Raw genomic sequence first — 20,103 nt, forward strand, 5'->3', positions numbered from 1 at the left:
AACCGACTGCGCCCCTCAATTTTTTCGTTATTATTTGTCACGGTGATCTGTGGTCGTTCCTGTCACTATTGTAATTGCTTGGGGACATCACAAACCACGGCCATGTAAGATGGCAAACTTAATAGACGTGTGAGTTCTGACTACCCCACCCACCAGCCTTTCCCACCGCGCTCCCTCTCCCTGGGCCCCCCTTCTCCCTGAGACGCAACAATATTGAAATCAGTTACCACCAGCAAGGGCCTCTGAGTGTTCGAGTGAAAGGAAGAGTTGCACGTCTCACACTTTAAATCAAAAGCTAGAAATGATTAAGCCTAGTGAAGGAGGCGTGTCGAAAGCCAAGAGAGGCAGAAAGCTAGGCCTCTTTCGCCAATTAGCAAGTTGTGTGTGCAAAGGAAAAGTTCCTGAGCACTTGAATGATAAGCAAAACAGCCTTTTAAAAAAAGCAAGCAAGCAAGCGAACAGCCTTATTGCTGATGTGGAGAACGTTTAAGTGACCTGGATAGAAGATCAAACCGGCCACAACATTCCCTTAAGCCAAAGCCTCCAGTTAGGGGCTAATGCAGCTGGTGACTTTAAGGGGAAGCCAGGGCTCATCTATCATTGCAAAGGCCCGAGGGCCCTTGAGAATTAGCTTAAATCTACTCTGTGCTGGATCAGGGGCACAATAAAGCCTGGATGACAGCACATCTGTTTACAACATGGTTTACTGAATATTTTAAGCCCACTATTGAGACCTGCTCAGAAAATGAGATTCCTTTCGTAATACGACTGCTCGTTGGCACTGCATCTGCTCACCCAGGAGCCCTGCCAGACGTGTGCGTGAGGTCGTGTGGTCTTCATGCCCGCTGACCCGGCATCTACGTAGCAGCCCGCGGACCTAGCAGTCACTTCAATTGTCAAATCTTATTATTTAAGAATTGCATTTCATAAGGCTGTAGCTGCCGCAGCTAGCGATTCCTCTGATGGACCTGAGCAAAGTAAACGGAGAAGCTTCTGGAAAGGATTCACTCTCCTAGATGCCATGAAGACTATTTGTGATTCATGGGAAGAGGTCACGTATCAACACGAACAGGAGTTTGGAAGAAGTTGAATCCAGCTCTCACAGCTGACTTTGGGGGGTTCCAGACTTCAGTGGAGGAAGGAACTGCAGATAGGGTGGAAATAGCAAGAGAGAAAGCCAGAAGATGAGATTGAATTGTTGCAATCTCATGATCAAACACGAATACATGAGAAAAGCAAGTGGTTTCTTGAGATGGAATCTACTCCTGGTGAAGATTGTTGAACTGACAACAGAGGGTGTAGACTAGCACAAAAACTTTGTTGATAAAGCCACGGGGGGGGGGGGTGCGCCTGGGTGGCTCAGTTAAGCGACGGACTCTTGATCTCGGCTCAGGTCATGATCTCGGGGTCGTGGGACAAAGCCCTGCATCGGGTTCCGTGCTCCGTGTGGAGTCTGCTTGAGATCCTCTCCCTCTCCGCCCCTTCCCCTGCTCGCACTCTCTCTCTCAATAAATAAATAAATAAAATCTTTTTTAGGGGCGCCTGGGTGGCTCAGTGGGTTAAGTGTCCCAGGTTCCTGGGATCGAGCCCCACGTCAGACTCCCTGCTGACCTGCTTCTCCCTCTCCCTCCACCTGCGGCTCCCCCTGCTTATGCTCGTGCTCTCTCTCTCTCTCTGTCAAATAAATAAATAAAATCTTTAAAATTTAATAAATAAAATCTTTTTTAATAAAGCAGCAGGGTTTGAGAGGATTGACTCCCAATTTTGAAAGAAGTTCAATTGTGGGTAAAATGCTATCAAACAGCACTGCTTGCTACACAGAAATGGGATAAATTGTGGAAGGGAGAGTCCATTGAGGTGGCAAACTTCATTGCTGTCTTTGTTGAAGAAATGGCCACAGCCACCCGAGGCTACAGCAGCCACCACCCTGATCAGTCAGCAGCCACCAATGTCCAGGCAAGACCCTCCCCCAGCAAAAAGATTACGACTTGCTGAGTTCCGGTGATGGTAAGCATTTTTTAGCAATAACGCTTTTTTAAACTAAGGTATGCATTGTTTTTTATATATATGCCATTTCATTTTTTACGTCTTTTACACATATGCTACATTTTAGAGAGAATGCTATTGCACACTTAACAGACTGTAGTATAGTGTAAACATAAGCTTTATACGCACTGGGAAACCAAAAATTAATTCGACTCACTTTATCGTGATATTCGCTTTCTTGCAGTGGTCTGGAACCGACCCTGCGATCTCCCTGAGGTATGCCTGTATTTGTAAAGGACATTTTAATGAAATGTGGAAGGACTTACGTTAAAATATCTTAGGAACACAAAATTATACATATATGATCTCAACTCAAAGATGTCTCTTAGAAAAGAGCTGAAAGGAATATATACATATGTATTTAAGATATATAAAGGGGCACCTGGGTGGCTCAGTCAGGAGGCTCTTGATTTCAGCTCAGGTCATGATCTCAGGGTCGTGAGATTGAGCCCCGAGTCGGGCTCCACACCAGGCATGGAACCTGCTTAAGATTCTCTCCCCCCTTCCCTCTCTGCCCCATCCCTGCCCCCGCACACGTGCTCTTTAAGAAAAAATATATAAATACAAATAAAACAAATTATATAAACATATCTCAGACATGCAGGTGATCAGCAAATAGTTGTTGAAACTGGTGGATTGTGAGTGGGCTTTTTTCTTCTTCCCATTTTTCTGTAGTTTCCAAATTTCTCTAAATGAAAATTCTTTTCAGACAGGAAGAACTATTACGGCCTTACCGTTGTAAAATTATTTGCTCTCAGTCAATGTTTAAAAGAGAAATTTCTGAGACACTAAAAAACCAGAAGCAAGTCATTTTTTTAAAAAGAGGGAGAGGTTGCTAAGAAGCTCTTTAAATTGGTCATGTTCTGAGGGCTAGGCCTCGGCACACACTGACAATGTTACGAAGGATGAGAACGTGGAATGGATCCTGTTATACGGAAAAGCAGAGTTCCTTGGGCAGAGGAGACCTGGGGTGGGGGTGGGGAGCCCTGGGCCGTGAGCCCCCTTGCCTTCCAATCCAGGTTCTGCCACTTGCTCCTCCTGGGGCTGTTTCCTGAGCCAGAAACCAGCCAGCGCGGTACAAGTTCTTGCTCAGCAGTCTGCTCTAATGTGCGGTTTTAGTGTCTGTAAATGGCTAGAACGAATTCGTGGATGATGCCTTCTGGAGGCAGAGGGAGCCCTGGTCTTGGCCAGGGAGGAGCCTGGTGGTCAGCGGCCACAGGAGGCAGTGGCATCAGGAGAGCTTCTGCCCAGAGGCACCTGGCCAGGTGCAGATGCGCGGTCTGCCAGGGAGAGGGGGGCTGGGGCAGAGCAAGCAGACGGGAGGGGAGGAAGCCAGCCTCCCGCTCCCTCACCAGGCCCTCAATTACTCACGCTCCTGCTGTCCCAGGGCTCATTGTTTCTGAAGCACCAGCCCATCTATCTCCCCACTCAGCAGCCACAGCTTCGACAGCCTTTTCTGCACAGCAAAGGTCACACGCCACTTTTCTCCTTTACTCGGGCAGCGCACTCCAGCAACCTCAATGCCCAGGGAGGTGGACCGAAGCCAAGCTGTTTAAGCCTGGATTCCAACGGCACAGGCTTTCTCCCACCCTTGTAAGAGAATGTGCTGGGGGGCGGGCAGATGTCCACACCGCATCTTCCCCCTACAGAATCAGAACCTCTGAGGGTAAGAACTGGAAATGGCATTTTAAACAAGTCCCCCAGAAAAGCCTGATGTCCCAAGTTGGAGAACCAATGGCCTCAGGTCTGCTTGTAAGTGCGGATTCCCACATCCACCCAGCTGTCCCGAGAGGCTGGCGGTGAGGAAGAGACGGAAGGGGTTGCTAGTCCTCAAACTGGTATGACAGGAATGTGCCCCAGACCTGGGGCCAAGTGTGCCCTTCAGAGGGGGCAGGCTGGATAAGGGCCTGGGGCAGCAGATGCGTCCCCGGCGGGCCTCTCCTCCCACCCAGCTTCCTTAGTCTGTTTCCGCGCGCACACGTATCAGCCAAGCCCAGCCTCTCCCCTCAGGATCTGCAGTACGTCTATCCAGTACTCCCAGATTCACCCTCCGCCACGGCTCCCATGGCTCTCCCTCTCCCAACAGAGATCCCACCTGCCCCATTACTTAAATAATCTTTATTTCTCATGCACTAGGAAAGATGGGATTGTATGAAACACTGCATTTCACAGCAAAGGCCTCAGTCCAAAACACAACGCAGGGGACCAGGTAGATTCAGGTCTGGTCAGAACTCTGGGGACCATCGTGGGGACCCCGCCCCCAGGGCTGGTGACAGATTCAGGACCCTCCAGCTGCAGCGCCCCAGACACAACACAGGGCAGCTGCCCCCTCCTACAGAGGCACAGGAAGGCGACGCAGGCAGAGCGTGTGGACCGCAGAAAGGATGGAGGAGGCCGCTAGGGAGTGACGTGGTGGAGGTGGTGGTCCAGCGCCTCCGAGGGCAAGTCCGGGCAGCCAGGGCTGAGCCTGAGCTCTCCGCCCGACGGTGCTCACTACGGAGCTGCTGGAGCTCCACGCACCCCCGGCAGACAGGCACAGGCCCCACCTCCCCGCTCCCCAGCCACGCACACAACACAACGTCCGCACAGGCGGGACCCCGAAGGCTAGAGGGGCCAGCCCTCCTCAACCATCCCCAGGCCCTGCGGGCACTTCGACGCCCACAGGACAGCCAGACTTCAGAGGTTGCTGGGACAGGGCCATGGGCAGGGCAGCCAGCAAACCTGGGCCATCCGGTACCATCGGAGCCAGGACAAGGGCGAAGCAGATTCTGGGCACCACTTTCCCGGAAGCGGTACAGGGACAGACACAGGTTGGAGACATGCAGGACAGAACACAGAAGAACAGACACATGCAGACACGACAGGGTGGGAGGGGTCGGAGGATAAAAGGTGGTCAAGGGGCCGAGAGGCGGGGCACGCGGTGGGCGGGCTCACTGAGGCCCCGGGCTTGTCGTGAGCCCGCTCTCCTCGGGGATGGTCTCCAGCATCTCACTCTGGACAGCCTGCGTGATGAGCGCCAGCTCCTGGCACAGAGTCTCATAGCGGTAGCCCACACGGATGTCCGGCACGTTCGTGCGGCGGATATCATTGCCCTCGGGGCCCTCCTTGGTGTAGTTGGGTCCCAGCCAGTGGCTCTTCACCTGCAGGGGGCAGGGCCATCAGACAGGGCCGCAGCTGGCTTTGAGGGGCCACGCCGCAGCCCTGAACCAGCAGCCCTGGGGCCATCCCAAGCGCAGAGGAGAGGAGGGTGGCCCGCAGCCCCAGGCAGGCGGGGGCAGTACCTTGTGGGAGAAGCCGCTCATGAGCACGCTGTTGCGCGCCAGCTCGCACATGTCGCAGGAGCTGAGCTTCCACACCTGCGTGGCGATGCTGTACTCCTCCATCAGTGGCTCCTGCACAGGCCAGGGGCCCTCAGAGGGGTGCGCGGCGGCCTGCCACCCCGTCCCCGCCCGTCCTTGTGCCCCCTTCCCCCACCCCCGGAGTTGCACAGGGCGCGCTGCGCTCCACCAGCAGGGGGCAGCACCAGGCCTGAGGCCCAGGGGCCGGGCGCCCTCCGGGTTCTGACCTTGGTGAAGTGGAACTGCAGGGGATCATCAGTGGACAGCGAGACCATGAGCCCGCGGGACAGGTACTCGGGTAGCGGGTTCCGGTGGTAGCTGAGGAAGAGGCTGTTGTTGCTGAGCGGCGACATGGCGATGCCGATCTGGGCCAGGTAGTACAGGTACTGCAGGACCGGGGCCTGGGCGGCAACGTCGATCAGGAGCACACCCGGCTCTGGAGGAGGGGGCAGGCCCCGGCGGGGGGGGGCGGGGAGCCCAGGCTCGGCCCCAGGTAACGAGGGTCATCTACAGCCAAGACCCAAGCGAGGGCCGCACAGTGGAGGCTGGGGCGTGCAGGGGTCCCAACTGGGGCTTTGCTGGGAGGAAGCTCGGTCACCGAAGAGGCTCGAAGGGTGGAAAGGAAGGTGAGCGATCGGGAGGGGAGGCTGGGGGTGCAGACCCTGACCTTGCGCAGAAGCAGCCCGTGCGAAATGTTCTCGGCCAGCATGAAGGCCGACACCAGGTGGTGGATGGGCCCGGCTTCCCCACAGTGTGGCCTCAGCACAAACGTGTGGAAGCCCCTCTGCCTGGGCGTAAAGACAGCGTCAGCTCCCCAGCGCGGGCCCCGAGGCCCCACCCGGTGACTGTGCGGTGACTGTGTGGACCGGGACAAGCGCTAGGGGCACATGCTTGGCTGTGAGGGGTGGGCCCAGACAGAACGCACTGGGTCCGGAGCGGGGGCCCGGGTGGTCGGGGCTCTGGCGGCCCCAGGGCAGGGCGGGCGGGCACGCACCGGCGCAGGTGGTTCAGCATGGCCATGTTGGCGAAGGTGTAGTACAGGTAGTAGGCGTAGGGCGGGTTGTCCTCCTCCACCCAAGCCTCGGGGAGGGGGCTCTCCAGGTTGAAGACGTGATTCTCGGGCTTAGACTCATCATCCACGCTGTCAAAGCCATCCACCTGGCACGGGACCCCGGGGTCAGGCCGGGAGCTGCAGCGGCCCCTGGGGCAGGCCACCCCCCCACCCCGCCCCTCCCCCGTGCGGCCCCCTCACGTGCTCCAAGAACAGGTGCAGCTCCGGGTGGCTGGCAGGGTGCACGGTGGCCTCAAACAGTGGCAGGAAGATGTTCTCCAGCATCTCCTGGAAGTTGGCCAGCTGGCCCTTGGTACGGTACACGTCGCTGCGGGCAAGACGTCCGCACGCGGGACGTGCGGGTCAGTAAGCAGCGGAGCCTGGCCCGCACTCACAGAAGCGCTTCCGCACGACACTGGGTGGGCCAGGCTGGGCAGACCACGAGTGGAACCAGGGGCTTCCCCTTCCGCTTCTACTCAGAGGGCTTAGCTGGGGCGGGGGAGGACCCACCATCCCCGGCGGGCAGGAGGCAGGCGCTGTCCCCTTGAACCCTGCCCCCACGTTCCCTCCGGCTCCGAGGGACACTCACAAGAGGCGGGGCACTTGCACAAGCCAGCGCACGTTGGGAGAGTGTACTCGGTGCTTCACGGCCCAGCACGCCAGCTTGTCCCACTCGTCCCTCGAACGCCCATAGATGGAGAGCCGCAGCTCCGCGTTCTGGTATTTGCTCTCCTCCAGGTCTGACATCACCTCCTGAAAGACACACAGCAGGGCGACCGTCACACTCACCCACCCATGACACCAGGCTCCCATGCGGTCGGGGGAGGCGCCACTCAAGGCTCACGCTGCCCCTGCACCTGGGCCTGGGCGGTCCCTCCTCCTCACCTTGATAATGTGGGCAAAGTACTTTCCAGAAACCCTGTTGTCAGTCTTGATGAAGATCTCTCGGAGGACAGACTCCCCAATGGGGTTGTATTTGGCATTGAACTTGTCAAAGCGATGGAAGGTGTTCCTGTCCTGGGGAAGACGGCCAGGCCCAGGTCACCCCTGCCCCTGGGCCACGCGCTGACCCAGCCCCTCAGCCCCTGTGCCACAGGGACAGACCGCGTGCATGTCCAGTGTGTCCACACTCAGGTCGTAAGCAGTGAGGTTCATGCTCTCGAAGACCTCCCGTAGCGTCTGCTCGCGGCCCTGCTCCACGTGCACGATCTCCTCCAGGTGTCGCTTCATCGCCCGTTTGATAAAGCGCAGCAAGTGCTTCTGGTTCATGCAGGACGAGGCATGGATGTGCGTGTCCACCTGGGGTGCAACGGGGGGCCGCTGGGTTCCCTGGAGGCCAGGAGGGTCTGGGGCCTGGGCAGTGGGATGGGACGGGACTGTCCGCGAGGGAGGCCGGGCAGGGGTGCAGGGCCGGACACGGGGGGAGGCCCCACCTTCCGGATGTTGTAGAAATCTCGGTGCGGCACCTTCTTCTGGGCGGCCAGCTCCTTCATCTCGTTGAGCAGCACGTGCATCTGGAACTTGGAGCTCAGGTACTGTAGCCGCCGGTAGCAGAAGGACTTTCTGGGCAGGGAGAGAACAAGGCAAGGGCTCTGGGCCACAAGCAGACGGGGCAGCTGCGAGGGGGGAGGGGACAGGACTGAGGCTGCGCAGGGCAGCAACCGATGGAGGAAAAGTCTAGGTCTCGGTGACTGTGAAGGGGTGAGAGGTGGCGGCAGGTGTCTGCGGCAGGGCTGGGGCTGGACAGTCCGGGCTAGAAGGGAGCCAAGTGTCTGGGACAGGCAGGGACTCACATGGGGCCGTTGATTATCAGGGCCATCAGCACATTGACATCCGCCACAAATTCCTGCAGGTCAGGGTACGGCAGCTCCACTTCTGGGCAACTGGCAGGTAAGGGGAGCTCGGGTGAGGGGAGCAAGCCATGCCCGTGGGCCCTCCCAAGTCAGGACAGCCCCCACAAAGCTCCCCTCCCGCCCCCCACTCCCCACACCCGCTTACTGCTCATCGGGTTCCCTGCGGGTGTAGACATGCACCACGCCCTGCACCATGCGCAGACCCAAGCCCAGGTCCCCAGGCATGGTGCTTGGCTCACAGTACTCATAGGGGTGTTGCTCCAGCGCAGGGGGGTGCACTGGGGCATCTGCGGGGTGGGGAGGGTGGAGTCAGGGCCAGGGCTCTTCCAGGCCGCCTGCTGCCCAGCCCAGAGGCCCCGCAGAGGGGGAGAGTTCCTGCCCCTGCCTCCACCCACCATGGGCTAAGAGGCTGGGATGAGCCTGGGGAGGGGGGAGAAGCAGGCAGGGTGGAGGTTCCCGGGCACCAAAGCTCAGGGGAGTCGGGGACACCAGGGTGCTTGAAGTAGAGAAGGGATGGGGGGTCCCACCAGCGGACACAGGGGTGTCGGGGCCCTGCTCGTAGGTCCGTGTCTCCAGAGGCTTCTCAGCCAGCTGCTGCAGGTACCGACGGGTGGTGGGACAGAAGCTCTGCAGCGACAGGGCCATGTACTTCTCCCGGATGAAGAGTGCCCGCACCACACTCTTGGCTGCATCCAGCAGGTCTGTGAATGGCACCTGGCGACAAGGACATGAGGTCACTCTCCTTCGTCTCAGACCCAGGTGAGGCTTGCCCTCGCGTCTTCCCCGAGGTCTGGGCCCTGGAAACAGCACGTCTACTAGCTCCCAGCCACAGACCCTTTGCCGCTCCGGCTTTTGGAAAGAGAAATGCTCTCTCTAAGACGCACTCAGCCTCCAGGCTGGGGAACAACACTGGGATACTGTGCAGTCGAGAGGGGTAGAGAGCCAAGGCCCTGCCCCTGCACTGACCCCACACTTCTCCTCGCCGGAGATGGTGACCCGCTGAAATTCCCGCTCTAGCACCACGTCCCGCTCCCGCAGGCCCCGGTCGCCTTGCCCTTCGCCCTGCTCCTTGTAGAGCCTACGAGGGGAGAGCACAAGGGAGGGGGCTGGAGCCAGTAGCAGGACAGGCCCCAGCCCCATGCCCCCACATCTCTCCGTGCCCCTTTGCCCTCCTCACTGGAGGTCCAAGGCACTGTCTGTCTTCAGGAAATCTTGCTTGGCCCGAAGCAGGATGTCCGGCTCCAGCCTAGAAGGGAGAGGAACAAGAGGTCAGGCTGCTGACAAGGGATGGCCCTGGTTCTCAGGTCCCTGCCCCGTGCTGGCTGCTGTGCACGTGTTGTTCCTCGTGGCCTCATGGGGCCATGGAAGCCTGCACTGTGGCTGCTGTCCGGCCCCAAGTTACCAATGAGAAGGCACACTCAGAAGCTGAGCGACACAGCTAGGCCCCACGGGTGGGTACGAGACAGAACCAGAACCCAGCAGCCTGACTCTAAAGCCTGGGCTTCATACGACACTCTAGGCTCCTTCCCTAGTGGGTCGCAGAGGGAGGACAGGATGGGAGAGGGACCAAGATGGGGCTCTGAAAGTGTCCCAGCAGAGACAGAGGGATACCGGGCAGCCCACCCCGTGCCCCCGACCCCACAGCTGTCCGGCTGTGCCCCACCCCCGTCCCATGGCTGCCTGCTGGACTCTGGGGCTGGGGCCTTACTTGACATCCTGGCTGATCTGCCTTTCCAGGCGCTGCCGCCGCTCCTCCAGCTGCTCAATGGGGCTCTCCTCGGGGAACTCGTACGGGGCGCTGCGGAGCTCGCTCTCAGCCAGGGAGCGGCTGAACAGCTCCTGGTGGGAGGGAAGGAAGGGTCAGTGTGCCAGGCCCTCCCTTACAGGGTGTCGGGATGGGGGGAGGGCAGCAGGAGCTGGAGGTACCTGGGAAAGGCTAGGGATCGGGGCACAGCCAAGCGTGGAGTAAGGGGTGGCTGAGATGGAGGTGTGTGGGGAACAGAGACAGGGCACGGGGACGGCGGTGCAGGGGTGTGGGGTGAGGCGCCGGGCGGTACCTCGGCGATCTCCTTGCATTTGCCGTCCATGGACGTGCGCAGGTCGAGCGGGAAGTGCTTGAGGCAGGGGGCAGGGCCTGGCAGGGATCGGGCAGCCTGCAGCGGGGGGGCCCCCAGCCCACCCCGAGCCTCTGTGGAAACAGCGATGCCAGGGTCAAAGGGGGGAGGGCAGGGCCTGCGTGCACTAGAAGCCCTGGGCCCCTGCACGCCGCAGGCCTGTCCCAGAGAGAGGCCAGGGTCTGGAAAGTGGGCAGTCCCTCCTCAAAGGCTGAGGACTGGGCCTGCATGGGGCTCCCAACGGATGTCGCCCTCACAGTCTAACACCGGGCCCCTCACCCATTCCAGGCACAGGAGTCGGGGGTCTGAGGCTGCCTCTAGAGCAAGCGGATTCGCTCACTCCAGGAGTAAGAACCTGAATCCTGGACTAGGACCCGCTGCCTCAGTGAGCAGGAGACCTCCGGGCAGGCACACATGTACGCACAGACACACACAGATACACACACACAAACCCTGGGTGCTCATTAAGGACCTGGTGGCCGAGCCAGCAATCCCCAGCCCACAGCTTCCAGGGTAGGCAGGCCCGGATCAGTCCTGCTTCTGGACCCAGCAACCCTCCTTTCGGAAACCCAGGGCCTTTGCTGATATCCCAGACCTACAGAGTGCAGGCAAGTCACAGCTGCCACTTAGCTCTGACCTGGGGACCAGACCCCCGGGGAAGAGGAGAGGAAGTGGAGGGCCTGGTTGGCAGCAGGAACCCTACCTCCTCCCCAGCGGCGTGCCCTCTCCCCCAGGACCCCAGGGCTGCCAAGATGGGGCCTGGCTCCAGCCTGCCCCTCCCACTGCTGGCTGCCCCTCCAAAGGGAGCTGCCACAAGCAGCCTGCGCCACTCAGAGGCCCCAGGATCTGGGCCGGAGGCCCCAGGGAGGGCCTGGGGAAGGGAGTATCAGAAGCCAGGGCCTCTCCACATGCAGGCCAGAACTCCTCAGGGGCACCACCAGGAGGCTAGCACTGAAGGCCTTGAAGCTGCTAGTCTAGGGGGCTGCCTGAGCCCCCAGCCAGCTCAGACCCTCCCTGGGCTACCAGCGCCACCCTCCCCACCAGGAAGCTCTCCACCAAACGGGGGCTCTCCCAGCCGGCTCTGAAGGGTACTCCCTTCTAGCACCCTCCTTTTCCCCTTTGCACTGGGTCTTAGGGATGGACTGGAGGCTCTGCCCAGGTAGCGTGCCTTAAAGTCTGTGGGCTCACTTCCCAATCCCCCAGAGTTGGGTCCCAAGGCTGGACAAAGGGAAGAGGAGGTGCCTGCCCCAGATCCAGGACCCAGCCCCCCCTCCCTGGTGCTGGCCTGATCCTACCGACAGAGTTCGGGCAGCTCCAGCCAGTACCCCTGTGCCCCTTGCCCGCTGGTTTGCTGAGTGGAGCTGTAGCCAGTCCCTCAGGACAGCTCAGGGGCCGGCACGGGCCGTACCAAGTGCAGCTGCGTGCAGGGGAGACCCTAGGATGACAGCGAGCAGGGGGCTAGGGAGGCCCAGGGGAGCCAGAAATCAAGGGAAGGAGCATCAGAGTTGGGAAATAAGAGGAACCTCAGAAGGGAACAGCTTTAACCTCTACCGTACCAGGGTCCAGCCTAAAGTGGAGCCCCCGAGGGGGCGGAGCAGGGTAGGCTGACAAGGGCAGGGCAGTCTGGCTGGCAGGGGCTGAGCCTCCTTAAAACGCACTACCCTAGGAATAGTGAGTGAGCAGGGCCAGGGTAGACCAAGGGTGGGGGGGAGAGGAGGGGAGGAGCAGCCCTCATCTCCGTACACAACAGCCCCAGGCCAGCTTCCCCTGCCCAGTGGCTTGTTTTGCTCACCACTGTCCCCTGGGTCCCTGACTGTGGGATCCCTTGGGACAAAGCCTCTTCCAGCGAGAGAAGTTGGCTGGCAGTGAGGGAAGTGACTCAGTCCAGGTAGGGACCAGGTACTGAGCTTCTACGCTGCCCAAGGGGCCTGATTCATGGCCCCCCAGACCTCCAGCCTCCTCTCGAAGCCTCTCGTCGGGAACAAACTGTCCAGGAGGGAGAAGTGTGGGAGATAAGGGACTAGAATTTGGAGGACTTGAGTCTGACTCTATTCCCACTTACTAGCATGTCTCTGCCTCCCGGAGGCTTCAAGTCCTGTCCATAATGGGGTGATAAGCCGGTCCTGCCCTATCTAGCCACCAACTTCCTTAAGGCTAGAAGAGATACGGCTCTGCAAGTGTTGCATAAAACATCATTATTTGCGATTATCAACTCCTGGGACCCTCCGAACACTTATGACATATAGTCCTACCTACTCGGGAGGCCCAGTGCAGGCCAGCACAACCACGCAGTAAAGGGCAGCAAAGAGAACAGAACTTGACACAGACAGAGATGGGGGTGACACTATCTCACACTTGGAAGAGGGCAGAGCAGGAAGAGGAGAGGAGGATGGGCACCTGCTCCACACCCAGGGTGTAAGACAGAGCCCAAGGTCCTTGCCCGTCCAAGAACCCTGATCCTATACAACTCCTCCCTTCTAGACCCCGGCAGGGGAGGCTGCCCACAGACCTCCAGGGCTGGTCTCTATCAGGTCAGCAGGAGCTGAATTGAAGGTCCTAATCTCAACCCCCCATCTTAGCAGGGTGGCCCAGGATCTCCACAGAAACACTGGGGTGACCAGGACAGGTTCCAGCAGCCAGAGCCATGCCTCCAGGCTGCAGACCCCTGCACGGGGCTGCAGGGGTTCATGACAGGTGACAGGCAGTAGCCTCCACACTCCCTGAGGCCAGGCCTAGAAGATCCAGCTTCCTGCCTGTTAGTCCCTTCCCCAGAGTCTGTGCACTCACACACACACACACACACACACACACACACACACACACGCAATCCACCAAAAGCCAGAGGGGACTGCTCCGGCCAACCAAGATCTTCCCACCTCATCTACCCTTTGCCCAGGGGTCCCCTCACCCACTGCCAGGACTGCCTCAGGCAGGAGGCAGAGACATGCCCAAAGCTTTGACCACTAAGTCTCAGATGCTCCCACCGAGTGACCACCCAAAGATGTACAGAGCTAGCCCCAGGGGACACACTCTCTGGAGGGCCCAGCCCTGAGCACAGAACACACAGACCCTCGGGACAGCACTGACCCCCAGGCAGTGTTTTCAATGGCCTAAGAAAATACAGGAGGTGGGTGGTCAGGCTCTAGGTACAGACAGCCGCTGAGGGGAGGGGGAGAAGACACTGGCTTGCCCTGGTCCCCAAAATGGGGGGTGGGGGGTCCTTCCGTAGCCACGAGGCCGGGGCACGGCAGACGGCAGGTAGCCTAGCCCTCAGGGAGAGGGACACAGCCACCCCATGCCGCCGGCTCCCAGCGATGCAGACATGCCTACGAGTGGGAGTCAGACCAAAGCGTGCAAGAGCACCCAAGCAGGCAGCGCCCCCAGCCCGAGCCCCCAAAACAGGCCGGGCCCAAGGACACCCCATACTTCCGAGGAAGCCCACAAGAAAAACCAGGGACGTGCAAACAGCAAATGATGGCTACGGTTGAGTCCCCAGCCCCTGGGATGCCCGGTAGCAGCGAGGGTGCCCTAACGTCAGACACCTCCCCCAGGAAAGGGATTCGAGATCTGGGGTCCTAGAAAGAAGAACTAACCACAGGAGGACGCCTGAGCCTGCCTGGTAAAGACAAGCCGCCAGCAGCGTGGCCAGCCCACAAACCAGCCAGTCCCACACATCTCCCTCTCCATTCACACACACTCCACATGCACACGGTCTTAGCACCTCCACACGCTGACACGTGTGCAAACACACCTCTTGCTGCACCCACACCTGCGCCCACTCCTTGTTACGGAGGGCAGCACCCCCCACACGGACCCGGTCACCTTCCACCCCACCTCCCTCTCCACACCACCTCCTAAGCCAGCTGTCCCTGGGCCCGAGGACAAGGAGGGGCATCACCCCAGAGGGGTGCAGGCGCAGGGGCACCCCCCCCACACACAGGACCAGTGGCCTGGGCCAGCGCTGGTGGGGCAGAACCAGCGCCTGAGGCTGGGGAGCACACACTCACCTGGTACTGCAGAGGACGCCTGCAAGCTGACCCGCTTCTTAAAGGGATATTTGGCCTTGGGATTGCCGGGGCCGGATGGGTTGGATGCCATGGCTCGAGCGGCGGACACGGCGGGGGAGTCTGAGCCGCACCAGCTGGGCCTGGCTCTGCCACATCCAACCCCTTCCTCCGCCCCGCCCCCAGCGGGAGTGACTGATGCAGGAAGCAGAAGCCCCGCAGGCGGAAGAGGCCCTGGCCACGATTTCTGATGTTGTCTAGGCAACCTCGGGGAGGGGGGCCTCCATCCCCGCCTCTCATCCCCTCCCTTCCCTCCTCAGACCCTGGAGTGACGCGACTGCTGCTAGCTGGGCCTGGGGGGGCGGGGGTGGGGGGAAGGTGAGCAAACAAGATGGGGAGGGGCCAGCCCCTAGCACTCCACTGACCCCTTCAGGAGCCCTTGCCCCTGGCCAGGGCTCTGGGGCACAGGAGTCAAAGTCCGGGCTGGCTGGTCCAGACGGCATGAGAGAAAAAAATAATAATAAACGGGAATCCAGCGCGAGCTCCCCCAAGCTCAGAACACATTGTCTCAGAGCAGGCGTACTCCGTGAAAACCCAGCCCCTCTGGGGCAGAGTCCCCTTTTCTCTTCTTATCAGATTCCCAGCCCCAGGGGTAGTCCAGCTCTGGGAAGATGGGGGTAGAACTGAGAATTCCGGCCCAGTAGGGAGGAGCCTGTCTTGGGAAAATTCCACTGGCCGGCAGAAGCCACCTTCTAGGAAGGCAGGAAGCCAGGAGGCAGGGGCTTCTCTGGCGGGGGGTGGCTAGGAAAGAGACCCCAGCAACTTCTGACTTTTCTGTCTTTTCGCACTCAGGCTCTGCTCTCCTAGGCCGGCCTCAGGAGGAGACGGCCACCTTCCCTAGGTCTGCAGGCTGTGCTGAGACCCCCACCCCCTTGTCACCCTGGCCATGCACTTTTCTGTCCCAGAGACCCTCCCCCCAACAGACGCGCACACACACTCACCTGAGGTCATGCTGCCCGAGCCCGCAGGGGTACCAGGGAGGCTGCCCGCCAAGGTCTGCCCGGCCGGGAAGCCGGGGTCGCAAGGGAGGGGAGGAGGGCTGAGACCCAGGCCCTGGCCAAGTCGCTCCGAGGACCCCTGCCCTGGCACTGAGACGGAAGTAGTAAGGCAGTCTTTCAAAATTGCCCGGAGGCGGGAGGTGGACCCCAGCAGACCTCGGCCGCTGCACTGGCCTCGAAGACCCCAGAGTCCCGACCCCCAGCTCTCTGCCCAAGAGGCGAGCAGGCCACGTGCTTCCCAGAGAGCAGGACCCGCAACTCGTCTGAGCTTCTCTCCACACGCTCTGGGTGTTCGGGATCGGACTACCGTAGCTGGACTGTGGGGGAGTCACGCAACAGGTACGACCCCACCAAAGCCTCGCCAGCGCCACCGAGCTCCTCTGACGCCCAAGGCCCCGGCAGATCCGAGGCCCCGCCCCCTCCGGGCAGGCCCCGCCCCCGCCGTGTTCCGCTTCCCCGCGCCACGTGGGCAGCCGCCACTCCGCAGTTGGCCCGGCCGGGTCTTGGGCAAGTCCTGTGCGTCAGCTTCCTCATCCGTGAAATGGGGTGGTGTGATCGCACTCAAGGGAGTTACTGTGAGCATTAAATGTTAAGCACCTTTCCAGGATGCCTGGCACAAAGTCGGTGGCCAATAAAAGATTAACTAGTAGTGTCTCAAGATTAATTCACTTTGAGAAGTCCTACCCCGGCATTCTCACTTCAGGTCATCCGTTTTCTTCTGGCAGGCGTAGATAAACAGGGTGTGCCCTGCAATTCTGGCTCCTCTTCCCGCGTTTACTTCTATATTTATTGGCTAAAAGCTTAGGCTCTGTAGCCAGAATGTGTGGGTTCAATTCCATACTCCCCCACGTACTTTGTGATTGACGTTGGGAAAGTCACTGCACTCTGTGCTCTATTTCGTCTGGCAAATGACTATAAGAGACCCTGCTTTTTTGGTGGTGGTTAAGATAAATGAGTTAATGTAAGTCAAGTGCTTAGAACAGTGTCTGGCCTGTAGTTACTACTCAATTAATGTCTGTGTCATCCTTGCTATGTCCTTGGCCTTGGTTCCCTGTTGACAACCTCACACTGTAATGATTCTCCTCGCAGCCTGTAAAGAAGTGGAGTTGGGCTTTTTGGGGGGACTGCAGACACCCCACTCAGCCAGCACCCTCACTGCCAAGTGACAGAGAATCTACCTAAAGGGAACCTGGGGGGGGGGTGCCTAAGACTTCACTGAACATACTTAAGTGTATTAGCAGCAATTAATCTTTTTCCTATTTCTCCACCTTGTGGGAGCCCTTTGTCCCCCACACCCAGTTGTACTAATGCTGTCTAGCTCCTCCCAGTTCTCACCACCCCCACAGCCAGATTCCTTCCCAAACTCTGCCTCCACGCCCTCTCCCCAAGCTGGATTCTGGACCCTGAACCCTATTATCCCTGTGTATCTCGTGTCACCTCTATTGATCTCTGCCTACTGCTCCTCACCGTGGGCAATGGCCTCCATAGACATGGGGGTGGGGCAGTTCACTTCACAAAGGAGCAATAAAACCAATAAAACAAGGGAAATTCCAAGTTTATCCATCAAATTAGCAGAGATTCAGGGGAAAAAAAATCCTAATGCAGGCAAGGGGGTAGTGAGATGGGACACACAAATACCACTAGTGGACACCAGCAGCGACATAAACTGTCTGAAGGCCGTTGGTAATACATAATCAAGAGTCTTTAAAAAGGTCATATTACTTGACCCTGGAATTCCACTTTCAGGAAATTGTTCTGCTAAAAGGAGCTGCCAGAAAAATATGCACGACTTTGTTCATCACTGCAACGTTTATCACATAGAAAGGCTGGAAACAGTAAGGTCCAACAATAGGGGGATGTTTAAATTTTGTCAGATGCATGCAATGAAATACAACCATTAAAAATTGTTCTTGGAGAACTTCTTAATGAGGTGGCAATGTTTACAATGTAAGGTTTGGTTTAAAAAAAATGAATGTAAAAATCTGTACATACAGTATGGCCCTAAATATGTGACATATATGCATAGAAAACAAACACACCAAAACATTTACAAAATGGTTATCCATGGGTAGTAGAACTGGGGATTTTATTTCCTTCTTTATACTCATCTGCATTTAAAAAAATTGTCTACAATGCATATCCATTACTTTTATAATCAAGGGAACAGAAAAAAACAAATCTGTAATAGGCTCTACACCCCACCTCCAAAAGACCCTCCTGAGTTTAACTCCAGACTAAATTGGTCTTGGGATCTTAGGACTTTTGAAACTACTGGGCTCTCAGCAATTAGTAACAAAATAAATCTCGAAATTAAAAAATCAAGCAGCAGGTAACCATGTAGAATGTCACCTACAATGTGACAAAATGCAAATTTTGACATAGTATTAAGGGGTGGTATCTTGCATTGGGCTAGGTCTGATTAGGATTCCCCCTTGATTCAGACCTACCTACCCATTACCTACCTAACCAGCCCAGAGCTGGCAATCCCTGCCCTCCACCTCACCCAGGCAAACCGGTTCACTGGTCCCTAAATGCTCCTCCCTAGTTCCATCTGCAACACACCCTTCCCCTGGTAACCTTCCCCTATTTCCAGGCCATTTGATACGCCGTCCCTGCTAGGAAGTGTGTACTGATTACAGCTAAGCATCGATCTCCCCACCTACACAACACCAGCAAAAATCTCAGTGGGGTTCACGGTCTACGGTCTACGTAGAACAGTTTGGGAAATGAAGGAGTGAGTCATCCCCCTTGGCCTCCAGCTTCTTACTGTTGTCTTTGAGCCTCTGGGATCTTCTCTAGCTCTAAACACAGCTTCCTCCCCTCCTACCCTATTCACCAGATGGTTCCTTAAAGAGCCCTCCCTGAACTCTAGGCCCCCACTCAAGTGTGCTCCTTAATTCTCTGAAGAACGCTTCTCTCAGCCTCTGGCCTGCAGCCCACTGTGACGTCAGCCTCCCCCCTAGGCCAGACCACTCTGCCGACATTGGATTTGGGAGGGAACGCCTGCAGCCTCACACAGATCCTTGGCCAGAAGTTTTCCCAAAGCACCCCCTATGCCTAGATCCTTCTCAAACCAAGCTGCTCAGCTCTTGTTTCTCAGCTCGTCCAGCCAGCCCTGTCACCCCTGACCCGTCCCCCAACACTGTTTATAGCACCATGCAGCTGTACCCAGCTGTACTTAAGCTTTCCAACGGTCTTAGCCACGCCCTGCCCTGTCACTCAAAGCCCTCCCTGGCTAGCCCCAATGCCGCCCCTTTGCCGTCCTTAACTGGCCGCACATACCCCATTTCCCAGTCTTCCCTGAGCAGTTTGCACCTCAGGCCTCCACGTCTTCTCTCACGCTTTCCTCTCCCCAAAATGCCTTACCCCCGTGTCTATTGTTGTTCTGCTTCTCTGATCAAAGTCTGTTCATTTTAGTCGCTCCCTCCTTTCTTCTACAGAATTTTTCAGTCTGACAGTTAAATGTGTTTATAAATGTCTTTCCCACCAGGCGTGGAGGCTAGGTTTTAAACAGCTCTGAATTCTCCAGCACAGTGTTCCTTTAATTAAACTGTTTCTCTGTGAATTTACCCCTCCTCTTCCTTTGGACTGGAAGGTCCTGAAGGCAGTTCCTCATTCATATTCCCCCAACTCCAGCCGGGACAAGGCTTTACCCACAGTCCCCACCACTGAGGGTAAGACAGATCCTGAGATCTCCCCTTAGCTCAGGAAACAGGACCAAACTTGTTGGGAAATGGTGAGTCTTTTTTCACTCAAAATGCTCTGGTTGTCAGGCTGTGATAGGACTCCTGAGCTCTGATTCTGATACGAACTTGTTTATTATCATCCTTCTGTGCTTCTAAATGGGAATAGCACCTACATGCTTTACCTAGTCCACCACGACGCTGAACTCAAATGTGGTAATCACATTCGAATAGCCACAGGAAAGGCACGGGAGCTGATGGGAGGCAGGAGGCCACTGGCGCCAGGGTGGGTTGGCACAATTCGAGGCCAGGCGAGGGTCAGGAGCTCCCTTACTCAGCCTGGTAGTGGGAATGGGAACCTGGCAAACTAGGAAACAAGCAGAAGCAGCACAGAAGTTTGCAGAGGTGGTAGCTGAAAAAGGCACAGCTCGAACATTTTCCCCATGCGTGAAACAAGTTCGTGGTTCCTTTCGCAATGCAAGTGCTACCATTCGAAGCTCGAGCATTTGCCTTTTTTGTCCAAGTGTTCTTTCACTGGCTGCTGATGTGGGGGTAGTAGAGAGATCACCTGATTTATCTGTTTATTACGCTTACATGACCTTGAACAAGTTACTTAACCCTCAAGCCTCAGTTATCTGGTCTGCAAACCGGGGACAGAGCACTTACCTTGAAGTTAGTGTGAGAATGAACCGATAGGAGCCACATAACTTGTCTAGCACAGTTCCTGGCAGTCCCCTGCTCTGAACAGAAAAGGTTTCAGCACAGCTCTGGCCTGGGTGTAGGTTACCAATATTGTGGGTAGGCTAGGCAGGGCTAGGGAGGTATAATTACTGACACTTTATAGCCAAGATTCCAAGACAGTCACAATTTCAAAGATACTCTCCTGTCTTAAGTCAAGAAGCATTTGCCAAGTTTTGATTGAGAAACCATGATCACTATGGAAGGCACCTTGGCGG

General features: G+C 57.4%; 1 protein-coding gene and 1 long non-coding RNA gene across 3 annotated transcripts; both read right to left on the reverse strand.

The window, feature by feature from the left end:
• Positions 1–686: 686 nt before the first annotated feature.
• LOC121102041 lies at positions 687–2,506 on the reverse strand. The gene is made up of 2 exons (XR_005834069.1): positions 2,204–2,506; positions 687–1,144 (listed from the first exon to the last, which is right to left on the reverse strand). It is a non-coding gene; the product is annotated as an uncharacterized LOC121102041 (long non-coding RNA).
• A 1,643-nt stretch (positions 2,507–4,149) lies between these two features.
• AMPD2 (adenosine monophosphate deaminase 2) lies at positions 4,150–15,880 on the reverse strand. 2 transcript variants are annotated; one of them, XM_040626938.1, is made up of 18 exons: positions 15,408–15,880; positions 10,346–10,476; positions 9,997–10,127; positions 9,466–9,534; positions 9,255–9,366; positions 8,816–9,002; positions 8,434–8,575; positions 8,229–8,318; positions 7,869–7,998; positions 7,540–7,734; positions 7,321–7,452; positions 7,025–7,188; positions 6,637–6,763; positions 6,379–6,542; positions 6,052–6,172; positions 5,612–5,785; positions 5,328–5,438; positions 4,150–5,186 (listed from the first exon to the last, which is right to left on the reverse strand). In XM_040626938.1, exons 1-18 carry the CDS (start codon positions 15,415–15,417, stop codon positions 4,977–4,979), a joined length of 2,400 nt encoding a protein of 799 aa, XP_040482872.1. In that variant the 5' UTR covers positions 15,418–15,880; the 3' UTR covers positions 4,150–4,976. The 2 variants fall into 2 exon arrangements, with proteins under 2 accessions (XP_040482872.1, XP_040482873.1); XM_040626939.1 differs by lacking the exon at positions 15,408–15,880 and adding an exon at positions 14,410–14,515.
• Positions 15,881–20,103: the final 4,223 nt, after the last annotated feature.

This window comes from Ursus maritimus, unplaced genomic scaffold (genome assembly GCF_017311325.1).
Source record: "Ursus maritimus isolate PB19 unplaced genomic scaffold, ASM1731132v1 scaffold_12, whole genome shotgun sequence".
Classification (NCBI taxonomy): Eukaryota; Metazoa; Chordata; class Mammalia; order Carnivora; family Ursidae; genus Ursus; species Ursus maritimus.